Source organism: Calypte anna, chromosome 1 (genome assembly GCF_003957555.1).
Source record: "Calypte anna isolate BGI_N300 chromosome 1, bCalAnn1_v1.p, whole genome shotgun sequence".
Taxonomy (NCBI): Eukaryota; Metazoa; Chordata; class Aves; order Apodiformes; family Trochilidae; genus Calypte; species Calypte anna.
In genome coordinates this window covers 178,706,882-178,724,986 of record NC_044244.1, presented here as the reverse complement: position 1 = coordinate 178,724,986, position 18,105 = coordinate 178,706,882, and the positions used below count along the sequence as shown (strand labels likewise).

At 36.6% G+C, this 18,105-nt stretch overlaps 1 protein-coding gene across 6 annotated transcripts in view; it reads left to right on the top strand.

Annotated features, from left to right (window-relative positions):
* Positions 1-15,613, top strand: part of NUP58 (nucleoporin 58) — a 34,752-nt gene extending 19,139 nt beyond the window's left edge. For 4 of the 6 annotated variants that reach the window (XM_030449251.1, XM_030449269.1, XM_030449260.1 and 1 more), the window contains 4 exons: positions 1,397-1,598; positions 7,383-7,481; positions 10,179-10,274; positions 14,213-15,613. In XM_030449251.1, the coding sequence (XP_030305111.1) occupies positions 1,397-1,598; positions 7,383-7,481; positions 10,179-10,274; positions 14,213-14,382 (567 nt within the window). In that variant the 3' untranslated portion in view covers positions 14,383-15,613. The remainder of the gene's footprint in view (positions 1-1,396; positions 1,599-7,382; positions 7,482-10,178; positions 10,275-14,212) is intronic. The other 2 variants (XM_030449294.1, XM_030449277.1) reach the window with 1 other exon arrangement.
* The last annotated feature ends 2,492 nt before the right edge of the window (positions 15,614-18,105 follow it).

The window sequence follows — 18,105 nt, the reverse complement described above, 5'->3', positions numbered from 1 at the left end:
TTTGATGATTGTGATATGGCTTGTGAAGACAAAGGTGTGCACACAATTCCTTCTTTTGTCTGTAGCAGGCCTTCTGGTTTGCATATATGCTTTAAATCACAGGTCTGAAGTTACAGGAAAATGTGGCCTGAAATGTCTTTTGCAGAGGACTAGTTGTTTCAAAGATGAATATAGAGGTGTGTACTGTGTCCGAAGTCACTGAAGAGTAAAATGTGTCTGGGGACAATTCGGGTAAAGAATGTCACTAAAACATTATGCATAGATAAGAACTGTTCTGCAGTGTTGAGTGGCATTTCTGTCAGCTCCTACTGCAGTCAGTATGGCATTGTGTTAAATTTCAGAGCTCTACAAATGTCCTTTCTCTGCAAAGACAGAACTCCTGATTGATAATGAGGTGATTCTTTCTGTCTGCTTCCTGCTTTTGCTGGTAGATGTAGGATTACAGTGGTTCAAGTTCTGAGTCAGAATTTTTTGAATTGTCACTTCATTGTGGAAACAAAGCATATCCCTAGCCAGGAACACAGGACATAGTATGTCTTCCATAAAATTCATTTGAGCCTACTGTTCTTTGGTTTTAAAATCTATTAGTTTAAAAGATAAAAGATAAAAAGATAAGATAAAAATCATTCCGTTGATTCTTTAATTGAAACCATTCTGTTTGTTTCTGACAAGATCCATAGTACCCTCATCTGTGGCAGATAGAAATGGCTTCTGCTGAACAGGCCAAGCCAGGTGGTGCCACAGGAGATGGGGTTTGAAGGGAGAACAGACACAGGCAAGAGGAATGGGACATAGCAAGTTTGAGCCACTTGTGAGTCTAAAGCAGAATGATCAATTGCATTTGTACTGCATTACATCCTTGATGAAATGCATCAGAAATAGAGTGAATTCTAAAATTCTAGTAGTTTTTAGTTTTGTGCTAAGAAATGCAAGAGTGAAAGGAAGGAAAGAACAGAGGCAGAGGTGATAGGGAAGCAAAAGCAGACTCCATGTTCCAAAGGGTAGCAGTGAAGGATGAATGTGTTATTTTATTTCTTAAGCTAGTTATGTGGCTGTATTTTGCCTCTTACATTAGCTGGTACAGTGATACAAAAGGAGTTGTGCTGATTTACACCTTCTCTGAAAGATTTTTATATCATCCACTATGCTAACATTATGTTTAACTGCTTTGCAGATTTAAGTAAGGAACCTGTTCTGGCTGATTCAAAACACATCTCCAGCTCATAACCTCACTAATCTTTTCAGGTTGTGCAAGGCTTTTTTTGTTGTGGGTTTTCCTGGAGTTTAGGGTTGTTTTGTTTTTAAGGAAATGTTGTAACTCAATTACAGTTTTCTTATTAAGCTAAGGTGCTGTCAAATACACTGAACTAAAACGGCTTCCTCCCACTCCCTTCAGATGCTTAAAGACCAATACCTTGGCTACAGGAAAACCTTTCTGGGAGATGCCATGGATGTGTTTGAGGCAAGACGAACAGAAGCCAAGAAGTGGCAGAGCGCGCCACGTGTAACCACTGGACCCACCCCTTTCAGCAACATACCAAATGCAGCAGCCGTTGCCATGGCTGCAACACTTACTCAGCAGCAACAGCCTGCTACAGGTCTGAGTGCATTCAAGTTATAGATTATTTGTGTTACACCAATAGTAAATTTGTGTAAAATTTTCTATGAAGTCTTCCTTTGTGTTAGACTAAAAATCTAAACATTGTGATGAGCAAAGTTATCGATACATAGCCAATAGAAAAATGCAGGGTAGACTTAGCAATAATCATGCAACAGATACTTAATCTTGTGAATTTACTTGTAATAGTGACATTTACTGTATTGTTCTAACTTGCCCCTTGGAATGTGAGTTCACTCTTGAGTAACATCTCTAAATACACATAGTATAGCCTCTTTTCAGAATTGTATGGTTATAGTAAATTATTTCAAATTGGTGAGGAGAGAATATCTAAATGCATATGACCTTTTTATGTAAAATTAGTAATGCTTTTTTATATAGCACTTTAGAACTGTAAAATGAAAAATGCTGTAGAACAGGAAGAATAGTGAAGCAGACATCTGTAGAACAAGAAGACAAAGGCCTGGCTTATTATTCCATAGCTACCTCCTTTGTCAGAGTGATGTTTGAACAGTTTTTGCTGTCCATTCTGCTGCTGCAAATAGGTATTAGAGAAAGTAGAGTGGATCAGTGGTTCTGTGTGTGTAAGAGGAAGACCAAACCAGAGGAAATGCATGACCCACTGCTATTAAAGAATGAATATGTATGGCAAAGGAAATAAGTCATCTTAGTTGATGATGTTATACTACCCAACACTTGTCAGGGAGGGATTCCTGAATGTAGGTAATTGAACTAATATTTAAACATCTTACAGAAATAAGATAAATTCCTTTCAGTTTCACTTGACTGTGGATATGTCTTATGTCAGCAAATTATGAAAAGCTTTATTAATTCTACCATTTTTTTTTCTGCAGAAGTGTTTGTCATAGGTGTACTGAGAGTCAGCTTGGCACCTTTTCCTTCTCTTTTCTTGTAATAGCAGTCATATTTTGAATGGCCTTAATTTGAGGCCTATGCAGCAACTGCCCTAAGTTTGACAAATTACTGGCTTGTCTTTGCCTTCTCCATAAAAGGAAAGCATAGTGAGCTTCCAGCCCTGGCCCTTAAGATGGGTTTAAAAGAAAAATATGCCAGAACATTTTGAGCACAATAAAAAAAAATTGTCACCATTAAATTTCTTTTCTAAACTTCTGTTGTAGACCATAGTCTTCCATTGCTGCTGTGTTAATCCATGAAAAATCTGTTGAAGTGACATCTGCAAAACACTGTTTTTAAACAGAACACATGAGACAATGTAATGTCACACTTCACAGTTTTTAATAGATGGAAGTGTAGCTTGTGCAGCATAATGTTGCCAAAGTAGTTCCCTCTCCATCTTTCTCCTTGTCTCATGTTTTTGTTTTGTTGCTTTATTTTTTAATACTCTCCAGGGTGATTACAGGATTAGTTGGGTATGAAAGTCAGACACTTGGGATGTTACATTTAAAGTTATACCTGCATTTTTATGAGTCAGGGGAGGGATTTAAACGTTGTCTTTGTAGTCCAGATTAAAAAGAACTGCTAATAACTTTAGTGAATTGATGCCACTTAGGGCATGACTTTGTGAATGTGCTTTCTAGAAGGAGTAAAGGGGGTGGGGAGAATGGCAGAATTGGCCTGTACCAACACACTGGAGTTAAGGTAACATTCCCTGAGGTATTTTGTAGTGAAAGGAGCAAATGGGAGTGTGTGCAGCTTCAGTTTGAGTGGGTTTTTTTAGGTTAGTTGTTTTTACTGAGTATTTTAAAAACCACAAAATGTGCCAACTACAAGAATGGTGCAGGTAGAACAAAGCCATTAACTTATGTCAAACATGCCAACAAAAATAGACAGCAGTTTGTTTACATCTTACTCAGCTGGAATATTGTTTTGAATGCAACTCATTGAAGGACCTGGAGAAAAACAGATTTACATTTTGAGTATCACTTAGAGTCCTTAAAACTCATATAAAATAGGGTTAGATAGAATTACAAGTAATCATTTCTGTTCCTCTAGCTCAAATGCAGTATTATGGCTTATTAAGGCCTGAACTATTCCAGAGAGCTTAAAGTCCTAAAAGCTTTCTATAAAGGAAAATTTCACAGCTTTCCTAAATTACTGATTTCTGTGTTTGACTTTCTCCCAAAAATTTGCCTGATTTTGCCACTTTTTTTTTTTCTTCCTCTTAGTGGAAAAGGAGAAGAATATTCTTTTAGCTTTGCAGGAGCCTGTAGTGCGGCCATTTGCAAAAGTAAAACTGAAAATGTTTGAATGTTTTAACCTTGTAATTACGAAATTGATAAACTATCTCCTGGAAGCTAAAACCACACATTTCTTTGCAAGATTTAGATCCTGAAGAGTGGGATAGACAAGGGATGGTAGAAGGTCATGAGAGAAATAGACCATGAAGTGAGGTGTATATGAAGGGGGAGAGGAGGTGTCTGTGTAATAATATCTGACCTACTGTTGCTGTTCTCGAAGATAAGAATAAAACAAGGAAATTAATCTGGGCTTTAAAGTTTTTTACTAAAATCTAATATGCGGTACTCTAGTATTGAGGGATCAAGATGGTTAGTCTCTTTCAAAAAAATAGTTGATGTTTACATGGCTAAGTCTGTTTCATAGTATTAATTTAGTTAGTTAACTGTTCTTTGGAAAAGATAATTTATTTTAAATTTGAGTTCAGAAGTCAAAGGTTTAGTAGCTACATCTAAGTTGTGGGATCAGGGAACGTTTCCTCAGTTCCTGGGTGTAGATAATGTACCCTACTTATGTTCTCTCTGTATGCCAAGATGTCTGGATTCCATGGAAATAAATAAAGTCAGTGGATCCTGGCCATATGGAGCAAAGGGAGCAAAGATGCACTCCACTGTTCTCCTGGGATGGATAATCCGCACACCAGGACTGTGGTGTGCACACTGAAGCACAATTTTTGTGCAGTTTTATGAAGTTAGTTACTAAAATTATGCTTGTCTTGTCTGTGAACTTTACTGGTGGTAGCTGAGGCTAGGCAAGCTTTCCTGCAGGAGCAGCTAGAGTTTTAACCACTGCCTCACCTGCAACTTGCCTGACCTATCTGGAACAGCGTGGAAGTTAAAATGATGGTTCTTAGTCTACCCATTGTAATTGATGAGGCTGAAGTAAAATATTTTTAAAGGAAATTAAAGCCTAGTGAACTAAGAGCTGTAAATGCATGAGGCTTAATCTGATGTTTTTCTGTTAAGAGTAAGTTGTCTTTAAACTTTTCTGAAGAAAAGCTTACCTTTCCTGCTATAAAAATAAAGCCCCTTCCCAACAACAGCAGCTTGGTTACTCTCTCCTTAACTGGTGAAGTGCAGAGTTAGTCGAAGCATTATTAAGCTGTTAGTGCACTTTGTTATATTTTGACTTGTCTTTGTGTGAGATTGAAGTGCTAATGGGAAAGGATGCTGAAATCTTTATAGCACTTAATCTTATTGTGTAATTTGATACTACCTTGGTTAAAATTAGTCAGTGTATACTTAGAATCAGATTTAATTTGTGATACTGAATTTGTTCACTGTTAGGACCAGCTGTGATTTTAAAAAAAAAATACAGAATGTCACTTTAGGAAATCTGGCTGACTTGTCCTGACTCTTTGTAGTAGGTCCTGTTCATTAAACTGAAATGCTCTACTGGGCAAATATATCAAATTTTAAAATGTTAAAATACTTGTTACAAAGAATTTGTCTCATACCTATAATAGCCAGAAGTGCCAATTTTTTGCTAGTACTTTTGGCATTGAAGAATCTTTATTACTAGTTTTTTTGCTATTGAAAATTGTTTACTTACAAGAACTATAAATAGCAATGATGCCTTTGGAACATTATGGTACAAAATCAGTAAATATCATATGCTGTTGCTCAATTAAAAGCTTGTTAGCCTAAGGCATAAGATCTTGTTTTATATCATCTGAGGTGTTTTAGAATCATATTTTTTACTGGCTCTAAAAAGCATGTTGCATATGGTAAAGAGCTTAGCCTGGAGGACTGTAGTGTTTTGTTTTAATGTCTTCCACTAATAGTGCCTCCTACTGAGATAGAAACCTGTGCACTTAAGAAGGAACTGGATATATGTTTTTGGGTTCTTTAAGTTTCTTAGATGACTAACTTTGTGTAGCCTTTTTGTTTCTTTCTATTGACAAGAATTTTCTTCTTTCTAAAGAGCTGCTAGGTAGATGTACCAGTATTTAAACTGGATGTAAACAAGTTTAGTTTGAAATTGATGTGAAAATCTGTAATTGCAACATCTGATGCTTTTTAGTTAAAAAATAGCTTTGGTTTCCCAACTATTCCCTGCTAAGCAGAGAATGAAAACTAAAAACTTTAGTTGCCCTTAAAATTTAGCTCAACACTACTTTGAGTATACAGATATCATTTAGCTTGGATCACAGAAATTTTGTGTTCCTTGCAAAAATGCTAACTGTTAATATACAGTGCCTTTCACTTGATTCAGAATTATTTTCCATTTAAATCTGCAAATACTGAAGTTATTTTAAAAGCTTGAAATACTTACATTTTAGAATTCTAGATAAATATAAGTAATAGGAAATGTAGTGTTAAGGAAGGAGTTTTGATTGAAAATAAGGCCAAATGGATAATGTTTTAGGAAAATGACTGAAAAAATCTGAGCTTTAATATTTGAATAATTCATCACTTTTACAGATATAGTACATAAAAGTATGTTCAAAGATGAAGAAGTCTATCTTGAGGAAAGGTGTGAATGTCTGTGGATTAAGAGTTTGGCACTGTATTTTATCTTCAATGGTTAAACTTTTTTAACTAGTGCACTGAAAACTGTTTGAGAGACAGGAATATAAAATTGTACTGTGAAAATTGTCAAATATATTATTTATCAGAATTAATTATTTTTAAATGTGTTAGTAATGGGCTAGCAAGTTGATTCTTTATTCCCAAGGTAAAAAAAAACAAACAACTGAGACTGTAAATTTTATCTTGGCAGACTGAAAATGTTTTTTGACAGTCCTGCATCTTAGTATGAATATGCAGGGAAAGTACTGTCAACTTTTTTAATTATGGGACAAACTCTGACTCTGAAATTTTGAATGTATCTAATTCATTAAGGTACACAGAACTGTGCCTTTTGTAAATGTTTATTTAAACAGGTGGTTTGACTAGTTTACCTTATTGAATGGTGTTATGTAGCAGAGCTTAACAGAACTCAGTTATCACTTGTGTGGAAAAGAATTGAATTGTCATGTTACTGTGTAATTGACTTGCTTAAAAATGAACAATAAATTTAATAAAATAAAGTCATTGTCTTGTTTTTTATCTTAGTGTTCTATTTAAATTTGGATGAAATACTTGAATAGCTTTGTAGATTCCTTTCTATGAAATTACTTTTTGTAATACGGTTTTAGCTACAGTAGTGCCAGTTCTGGTCTTAAGGTTTTCCCTTATTCTGACTGCATTAATACAGGTAGCCAAACATTGTTACCTGTGAGTTCTCTCAAGGTTTTGATTGACATTTTAAAGTTTAAGGTGAGACTAGTTAACTTTTAAACATGCTAAATTATATTGTTGTCATGTTATAAATGTTGACTAATTTCACCTTATTATGTTCAGTGTTTTCTTGGATTTTTTTTTTTTACCAGGTGGATGTAGAGGCAGTTAAGTGAGAAATTTTGGTGAGGTAAAGTTTGGGATCTTAATGTGATTTGTTGTGAAAGCAATAATGTTCACATTATCAAATACTTGAATAAATAAATAAAGGACCTCTTTACTATGAAAGAGTAAGGCAAGTTTTGTTCTCATTTTTTTTATACCAGGGGCACAGCCATCTCTGGGAGTTAGTTTTGGAACGCCATTCGGCTCAGGTATTGGCACTGGCTTGCAATCAAGTGGCTTAGGTTCTTCAAGCCTTGGAGGTACACTTTAACTTTTCTAATCTTTCATTGAATTATTATACAGCGCATCTGAATCTCTTGCAATCCTTTAACTCCACTAAGAGGATGACCTGTTTCAGAGAAAGACCTTGCAATTTGGCAATATGAGCTTTCCAGACTTCATGGCTTGCAGGAGTTGCTAAGGGTAACGAGCCATAGTGGTGAAAAGCAAGGATGAACAGGATAATCACATAGAAGTTCTGTTCTTAAAGCTAGGGAAGTACATCAAGTGCATCCTTTTATAACTGCAACTTAATTTTACATAGATCAAAGTTAGACACGTGAGGCATTGATCATGCTGTAGATAATCCATGGGACTTTTCCACCTGAATGTTCAACTGCTAACTATAGGGACTCATCTGCTTGGATTAAGATGGGAATATGGGATCCTGCTTGCTGAAACATACTTGCTTTGGCTGTCATGCTGTCCCTCAGTGCTGAGGTGGAAAAACCCACCTCAAGCTGAAAAAGAAATATTTGAAAGTAAGGGGAAAAATAAGTACTAAAATATTCGTAGAATATATTCCAAGAGGACACATGACTGTACAGAGTATGTGGTAGTAAAAAAAAAATAAATTACGTACACCTTTAAAATTACATGTTACAAATTCTCAGTAGTAGAATTTTAAGTAGAATCTAAGTTATGAATAGAATCAAATCTGCATGTAAATTTCATAGCTATGTAGTTCAGGGGTTCCTACAGTGCAAGTCAAAAGACTCCAGTGTCTTCTGAAGCTTTTGTGTGAGCTCTGCAAAGAAAATTGTTACATCTGCTGAGCATAAATTTAATGTGTTGTGTTTTTTCTTGTTACATTCTCTGCAGCCTCAGTCCACATCACTACATTTTGCCTTTTTATGAGCTGAGCATGTCAATCACTGTTGTAATGTATTTTAATTAAACATCACTCAGTATTGGGACGATGTACTTCAATGTTACATCAGTTTTACCTTAAATTATCATCTTGAAATTGTCTTTATACCAGTGACCATTCTCATCAGATTTTAAGCTTTTTCAAGTAAAAAGAATCTTTACACCTAAAACAGGAAAAATAACTGAGAATAACAGGCTAGAAGGAAAATACTTCTGACTTACCAGGTCATTCCCACAATGGTTTAAATACTTTAAAAATCCCTTGTGAAATTCTTCCTTTTCAACCAGTCATAGGCTGTTTATATATGTTCACTAGTCTTGCTAATATAAATTAAAGAACATTTGCATTTAAATGGATGGACAGTTGCTTTTAGTCTTGTCATAGAGGCATAAGCAAGTGTAGAATAACAAAGGAATAAAAAGCATCCTGCAGGTGTGCTCTTGGAAACAAATTAGAGTGAATATCTAAGGCTTTTTAATTTATTTTTTTTTAAATCTTTGGTTGATACATTTAACTAGACAGTTTTTAATGTATGCTTTTGAAACAACATTTTGATTGGGGAAATTTGCTCTCTTTCCAGCACAAATGTTCTTTGAATTTTGTCAGTGATAAACACAGAGGCTTAACTTTTAAGTATATAAGTAGCTTATAGATCTTCCACTTCATTAAGTATTTGCAGACATCTTGCCTGACTTCTGGTAGTTCAGTTCAAACTTGACAGGGCAAAAGAGTATCAGTTAAACTATCTTACATTCAAGTGATATTTGCCATTATATACCCTTAAAACTCTTAAGGCTTCAGCAATTTTTAAATCAAATAGCAAACACTGCTTCAGATAGTTTGTTCAATCAGTACTAATTTTAGTATTTCTTAATTTTTTTCTCTAAAGGAATGATAAAAGCTCAATTTGCAGTAGAACACAAGTATTTTCACTACTACCTGAAACTTAAGATAAGGGCATAATTTCCATAAATACAAGTACTGTCTTTTTGAAAGCCTTTCAAGACACCTAAAATCAGAGAATGTATTTCTGATACTGTTCATCTTGTCTGGCCTTTGTCTCAAACTGGAAATGCCAACTTTTCCTTTGACATGATCTCACATTAATAACAGAAATTGTAATCTTATAATTTCATAATAATAAACATTTCAAATGTCAGTTATGAAATTAACAGAATTAGTTTTATTACAGCTGTATATTTATGGCTGACCATTATATGATTATTTCTCCTATTAAGTATTAGGAAATTCTGTTTCTGTTTTGGTTTAGACCTATATTTTGGTTTCCTAGATAAAGCTGATTCCAAATAACCTTATGGTGAACTGATTCTGAAACAAGTCACATGTAAACTCAAACTGGTTACTCTGCTTTAAGCATACAGAGTTTTTCTTCTTTCAGAGTTATGAATGAAGATTGTGACTTTCTGTAATAGAAGTCATATGACTTGTATCTGAGTTTTCTTAGTTTTGGCCTATTTGTTTACCATTTTCTTGCCAATTTAGAAGCATTTCAATAGTCAATTCGTAAGCTCTGATAGTTCACCGTGTATGAAGTTTTTCTTTCATTTAGTTTTGTATTTTGAATGGAAGATTTTTTTTTCTCCAGTGCTTTCTTCTTTGCACTGCTTTCATATCACAAGGCTGCATTAAGAATAAAATACTCTTAAGACAACAATTTTAGTATGATTTGTTTACCAAATAATGGTTAGGATTATGTTTGAGGTTATAATACTTGTCCAAAACATCTATGTCTTTAATTGCTATGTCTGTAATTTTTTGTTGTATGTCTTTACTGTTATTCTATTAGGATTTGGAAGTAGCTCTGCCTTTGGAAGCAGTGCCACAGGAGCATCATCATTTGGGTTTGGAACTACTACTAAACCATCAGGAAGTCTAAGTGCAGGTTGGTTTGTTTCTCCTGAATTCAAGTATATCTTAGAGCAAAAGTGTTATAATCAAACTGCTACACTCAGTCTAAAAACGTTACTGAAACAAATGTAGTTGAGATTGCATGTGTATATAACCATTAAAGTAACTATTTGCTTTTCAGAGCAGTTTTTAGATTCTGTTGAAGTCTCCTGAGTAGATGGTATTGTGCAAGCATTGTTTTTCACTTGGTCTAATTAGGAGGAGAAGCAGGAGATGAGATTGGATCAGATACAGTCTGAAGCAGAGAAATACAGTTACTACTTGGCTTCATGGGCTATACAGTTACTGAGCTATTGAAATCAGTGTATAACTTTGTGACAAATACACCACTAAATTGACTTCTCATATCTACAAGTAGCGTTAAAATTACTTTTTAGAAGCCCCGAAGGTTTCCTTAAAGCTATTTATCTGCTTATCCTTTCTATATGAATAGTAAGTTACAGGTATCATACCTATCTGTATATCCATAACTCATTGTCTTAATTTATGTGGCAATGAACTACTCCTTTGACTTTTTAGTTTAATTTTCTTGATGATGAAAAAACAAAAATATGGATGCAGCTGTCTCTAAACTCAGATGCCTGAAATATTACTGCTTGCAATATAATAATAAGCTTGCATCTCTGTTTACATTTTAAATAGGAGTTTGATTTTGAGGCAAATAGATTACTATAGTCTGTCTTGGGAGTCTGTCTTCAAAAACAGAGTGAAGGAGCATCATGTCTCCTGGGACTGGCTTTTTTTGGTAGCGTGTTTCTTCTTTAGAAGTTTGTTGGGTTTTTTTTAATCCACATACAAGGGGCTGATATTTATTAGTAAGTGCCCAGTATATCCTGGAGCAGTGTCTTGCTAGATGCCATACTTTCAGTTTTGTTTTTAGCTTGGTTAGTGATGAGTTAAACTGTCAGATTAGGCCTGTAAAGTACATGAAGCATTGCATTATGAGGTGGAAATAGCTCACTAAACTGGCTGTGTAACATTCATAAATGTGTAACACCCTAGTAAATTCTTGATATAACATCTTGGATTTTGCAATATGCATTGTCTAAGCACCAACCTTCTTTTGCTTAATTAATTTTTAATCAGAAACAAGTAGGAAACTTACTTTGCATATGTTTTTATCTTGTAGCTTATTTTTACAGAGCCTTTATTAAATTACCTGTTATTAACATTTATATAAAAGTATTGCAGTGGCTAAGTTACAAAGTACATAATTTAGTTTTTAGTATATTTTAAAATATAAGTAGAAAACTAGCTGTATGTAGTTGGACAGCTGGACCAGTTGTCTACCACTGATGGGTCAAACCAAAGTACATAGCAAGTCTGTCTTAACTGTGTTGGTGATGTGCAGACACAATTTAGATGTCATTTCACTGTATTCCTCAAACCAAGTCTTGTCATGGTGGCAGAGCCCCTACTTTCTCTTTAGCAGTCAGGGTGGTTAGACCAAATGAAATGAAGTTTTCAGTTATCTCAAGTCTCCTCCACATGTTCATCACTTTGCTCTTATTTTATAATGAAAACTATAGATCCCCAAACTGCTTCTGTTAAGTGTAAAGTTATTAGTTAGATTTAATTGCTTTAAAATATTTGAAAATGTTTCTAGTGGTATTGCTGCTCTTCCCAGTTTCAGTTTCTGTGCCTGAGGAGGAAATTCCAAGTTCTCTGAAGATACTTGAGCATCTTCTAACAGTAAATTTGGCTTAGTACAGGAGCAGTTGTGTCCACCATGTCAGCAGATGAAAAGCAGTCTTCTCTCAGTTCCTTCAGTGCACACAGTTGTGAGCTGAAACAAGGGTCTCGAACTTCCCTCAAACACAGACACTGTGGAGAGCTGACTGCAAATAAAATCCTGTTTAATTTCTACTATTACTCATTTGATGGCAACCAAAGAGACTGATTTCAGTCAGATGTTTTAAAGAGCATTAGGATTCCTGAAGTGATGTGAAAAGGAAAAAAAAAATTTGATTTATAGATCTAAGTTTCAGATCAGCTGGGTGTAAGACAGTTTTTGTGAAAACAGATGCTACATAAGATTTGAAGAGCAGAGTTGAAATTTTTGTGGGGGAGACTTATTTTTTTAATTGAAGAATAGCAGCCTTAGTACATGAGAAAAGAAGAAAATTAAGTGGGATCATGGCTAGACATACTCATACTGCTGAAAAATGGACCAGAATATAACCCATGTGTAACTCTGAGCAGCTTTTAAATACAGAGGCTACAGTGAATTGTGAAAAGTGTGCTGGAAATCCTCTTTGATTTAGAGCACCTTTTGTGGCATGGGGTTTCTTGAAGGAAATAGATTGCCTTTGAGATCCTCTGAACTGCTGTTTGTCTCTGTAGGGTTAAAATAAAAAAAATACAATAATGGGGACATTTGTATCTCATGCTTAGTTTAGCTGTCTAAATGCTGACTGAAACAGATGCAAAACCCTAATGAGTGAAGTGTGGCCTGAGGTCCATCAGAGACATGCTAAGTCTGTCATCAAAGGGCAGATTGTTTGCTTTCTGCAAGTAATTGTTTACACAGAAGTAATACTAATTTTCCAAAGAAATAGTTGATCTCATTTCAGCTCTGGCTCAAGACTTTGTCTCGTCCTTCTAGAACTGAGCTATTCCGTGACTGATTCTTTATCCTTGCAACAGAAATAAAACCAAATCTATACCTTGTTCAAGGCTTTTTTCTGAAGATTTTTCATTTGAGTATTCTGCTTTAGGTTTGGTTTACTTTTAAGAAAAGAACTTGAGATTGTGGCCTTGTTATGCTGCCATGACAGGACAAGGCCATTTACATTAATTTTGTTTCTGCCTTTCTGCACTTCCCACCCTGAATGGTATTTCTAACACAATAGCTGCTACTTTTGGGGCTGTATCTAAATAAACAAGCATCTTAGCCTTTTATCACAAGGTTAATACATCTCTTTCTTAATCTATATAGAAGTAAAGCTCAGACTGCATTCCATGCATGCTTCAAAATAATCCACCTAGAAGGAGCTAATTGGAGGTCATTCATGAACACTTTATTATTGCCTGCTGGATTTCTGACACTGTAGATCACATACAGCTTTTTTATGAATGGCATTCATGTTTTCTATAAGAAGCAATACTTACCTGTTACCTCAGATACATACTTGAAGTGAAAAGGTAACTTACTGAGAACAAGTTTTGCTCATTATGGATTTTGTTCATTCATGAGACTCCCTCATGAATAAAGTTTCTTCTAAAAATCTTACTTGGTGTTCAGAGTTAGCCCTTACATCCTAGCAAGATTAAATTAATCCACAAAATTTAGACAAGCTACTAATGAACAATATCATTAGTCACATTCTAGATCTGCACACTTGTTACATTGACAATGAGTACAGGCACCTGCACATTGAAGGACTGCAGATACTGGAGTGTAGATAATGGGAATTTTCTTGGCAACACTATGTGTATAACCCAGCAAGTCCCCACAGAGGAGGAATAGTTTGATGTTATGTCTGGAAGTAATTCTTGACCCAAGCTACCAATAACAAGTGAGAGAATAGAAGGGGTCTGCGTCTCCTGCTTTGCCTCCCACCTTACATACCCATTATGTGTTCAGACTGAGAACTTGAGTTATGGTTCTTGATTGTACAGTTTCAGTGGGGTTTTCAGGTGCTACCATTATGTGGATAGTGGTGAAATAGATTTGTGGTTTTAGGGTATAATTGTTTACAGCCACTGGGGTAGACTGTGCTAGTGCTGTACTATATCCACGTTGTCATTGCAAGTCCAAGTGTGTTAGCATTGTTACATAGTGCTGCAGATCCTTGTTAGTATGAAGCATTACATGTGCTGGTAATAAAGTGGCTGGTGTTCATAACTCCAAGGAGAACTTGCAGTCCTGGTATAACTTACCTCTCAAAACATTTTTCCCTCCTTCATAAGGCTTTGGCAGCTCGACTACATCTGGGTTTAACTTCAGCAATCCCGGCATCACAGCATCAGCTGGCCTGACATTCGGGGTGTCTAATCCTGCATCTGCAGGCTTTGGGACAGGAGGGCAACTTCTTCAGCTGAAGAAACCTCCAGCTGGAAACAAGCGAGGGAAAAGATAGGCTCCCCATTTCGGGAAGGGAAAGTAAATCAACTTTGTTCATCTGAAAAGTCTATTTTTTTAGATTGATGCATTAATTAAATTGCATCCCAGGAGATTTATAAAATTTTGCTACTTTTCCCTAATCTAAAATACAAAATGAAATCCTATTGAACAGCTATTTTCTTGTGAATAGAAACTCATTTATGTATTTTTATTTTTGGCCCTAGTTTTAGAAATGTTCTATACTGCATTATTATCAAAGAATCTTGTAAAACCATCTATTTAACCTAGTGTTAGTAGCAGAATATTTTTTGTTAATAAGCTTTATACCATATGAATATATGCATATTTGTTTTTTGTACAGATAAAATATATTCTAGTACCAATACTAGAGTTCATATCTTCTGTTTCTGGATATGGCCTTTAAATCTACTTCAGGGTGTTTTTGTGTATATGGATGTAAATATATACAGTACAGTGCACACAGCTGTGTGTATGTATGTGTATATATATGTATAAACTACAGATGTGCAAACCTTGCCCCATAGACAGATCTCCTTTTCTTCATGTGTGCTGTTTCTCTGTGTTGCCCTGTGGTCCTATATTTTGATGTTCCTAGGAGTTTCAAGTAGTGGGTCCTGGGCTATGTCATCATTGCTTCTTGTGTTTTTTTGTTATAACCAGCTGAAATGCAATGTTTACTATTTCATAAAGTTTGGTAAATAATAGCTGTTTTTTTAAAAAAATCTTGACCCATTTAGCAGCCAAGTCTAAAGAAGAATTTGAGATTTTGACACAGGTTATGTTCCCAAAGTGTTTGGTGGCTGGTTTTTTTCCCTGAGCTGAGCAGTCTGTAGGGCATTTCAGGGTTTTAGCTGAAAGCTCAGGATGCCACAAGCTCTGTGGAAGCAGAGAGTTGTCAGGTTGGATGAGCTTTTCCCTGCAATTGGAGGAGATGGGATATGCTACTCTAATGAAAACCCAAGTTAGCTGTTGTAAGATGGAATTGATTCACTAGCTTCTCATCAGTGCTACTAGCATTGACTTCAAAGCAGTTGTGTATCTGCTTTCAATACAAGATGTAGTGCAATAAGTTGCTGCTAAAGAATGAGGAGGAAAATATAATTTCAAGGTTAAAGCTATTGCAACAGTAGTTTATGAACCTTGCATATTACAAGTTCATAGCTTGTTGTGCTGCATCTCCAGTTTGGTGTTTGGCATTAGAAGTGGCTGGGGAAACATCTTAAGGAGGAAGTAGTAGATTAATTGAATCTTTGCAAATAAAGATACAGGCTGAAGTGTGAACCTGGAACTTTGGAGCCAAGTAGCTGTTTTGTATATAACACGCATCAAATGAATGTTCACAATCATTTTCACAAAAGCACCTTTTTTCTAAAACAGTTACAGCGCATAAGATTTTCTAGTACCAGGTCATTTGCTTTTTATTGTTAAAGTGTTATTAACATTTTGTATGTTTTGAAAGTGATGTCTGCATTCAGCAGTGATTGCTCTTTGACAGATGTTCAGTTTGTCACTTGATCAGATAAACTTAAGGGAAACTGAGCACAGAATTCTTCACTTTTGTACTTGTATGTTATTGCATCTTTGTGATCAGTCTCTTATGAAGGGATATAACGTGGGTTTTTATGTCTTGAAAAATAAAGCTTACAGTTTGTTTTGATTTCAACCTTTTTTTTTAAACTTTTTGGGCTGCAGTCAAAACGGTAATGTTTGTATTCCTTTGTTATTGCTTTTTTAATAGTTAATATGTTAAACCACTGGACTCTCTTGTAATGTATTAATTTGTGAAACCAATTCAAATTGTGTACTGTTTGTCCATATGTGCAACTTACCATTGTGCAAACAATAAAACAATAATGCTGTTACCCTTGTAATACATATTTGCCTATTAGAAAGATCATTCCTGTTTTTCTCCTGTGTTACAGGAGAAATAAAAAGGTGATGGGCTAATATGTAGAATCGTTTTTCCTAGAATTTACATAGTGCAAACTTGTTCTTGCTGAAGTTAGTTCCTGCCTTGATCTCTGAATTGAAAGTAGGGGGTGAAGGGAGGTATTGTATTATGGGTTTGTCTAGAATATCTTCACAGTGCACTATATAAACCTGGATCATGCTGCAAAGTAGCACAGTGCTGGGTATGGCTCTGAATTAGAAAGCAATCTGAACCTCCTGGGTTACCTCTATCTCTACTACTCAGCAAGTAGGGGCTAGATGAGCAGTGAGGTGGATTGAGAGCTGTCTGTGTGACAGAACTCAGAGGGTGGTTGGGGATCAATGGAGCAGGGTCAAGTTGGAGGCCTGAAATCAGCAGTGTCCCCCAGGGGTCAGTACCCGTTCTGATCTTGTTCCACGTGTTCATCAGCAAGTTGGATGAGGCACAGAGTGTTTCCTCAGCATGTTCACTGATGATACAAAGCTGGGAGTGGTGGCTGCCATGTGAGGGCTTTGCTGCCATCCAGTGTGACCTGGACTGGCTGGAGAGCTGAGCAGAGAAGAACCTGATGAGGTTCAATAAGAGCAAGTGTAAGGTCCTACACCTGCGGAGGAAGAACCCCAAGCATCTATGTAGGTTAGGGGTGGACCTGCTGGAAAGCATTTGGGAGGAGAAGGATCTGGGGGTCCTGATAGATAGTAAATCATCCAGGAGCCAGCAGTGTGCCTTTGTTGGCAGAAAGGCCAATGGAATCCTAGGTTGCATAAAGAGGAGTGTGGTCTGTAGGTTGAGGGAGGTCATTCTCCTCCTCTACCCTGGTGAGACCACACTATCCACTTCTGGGCTCCCCAGTTCAAGAGGGACAGAGAACTACTAGAGAGAATAGTGGAGGGCAACAAAGATGACTGGTGGATTGGAGCATCTCCCTTATGAGGAAAGGCTGAGAGAGCTGGGACTCTTTAGCCTGGATAAGAGAAGAATGAGGGAGATCTTAGAATCATAGAATCTGCTGAGTTGGGAAGGACCCACCAGGATCATTAAGTTCAACTTCTCTCCCTGTGTAGGGTACCCCAAGAGTCACACCATGTGCCTGAGAGTGTCATCCAAATGCTTCTTGAACTCAGGCAGGCTCAGTGCCATTACTGCTTCCCTGGGGAGTCCATTCCACTGCTCAACCACACTCTGGGTGAAAAACTTTTTCCTTATTTCTAACCCAAACTTCCCCCCAGCACATCTTCCTATCGTTCTCTCAGGTCCTGTTATTGGTCACCAGAGAGAAGAGGGCAGCACCTGCTCCTCCTCCTTCCCTAGTGAGGAAGCAGTGAGCTGCAATGAGGTCTCCCCTCTGTCTCCTCTTCCCCAGACTGAGCAGACCAAGCACCTTTAGTTGCTCCTCATACGGCTTTCCCTCTAAACCCTTCACCTTGTTAATGTCTGCAAGTATCTAAAGAGTGGGTGTAAGGAAGACAGAGCTGGGCTCCTCTCAGTAGTTCCCAGCGATGGGATCAGGGGTAACAGGCACAAGCTGGAACATAGGAGGTTCCATCTAAAAATTAGAAAAACATTTTTACTCTAAGGCTGACAGGGCACTGGACGAGGCTGCCCAGGGAGGCTGTGGAGTCCTCTTTGGAGATACTCAAAACCCACCTGGATGCAGTCCTGTGTAATGTGCTCTAGGGGATCCTGCTTTAATGGGAGAGTTGGAGCAGATGATCTCTAGAGGTCCCTTCCAACTCTGATAATTCTGTGATTCTGTGCTCTTGTTTCTTTTCACATTAAGTCAATAGT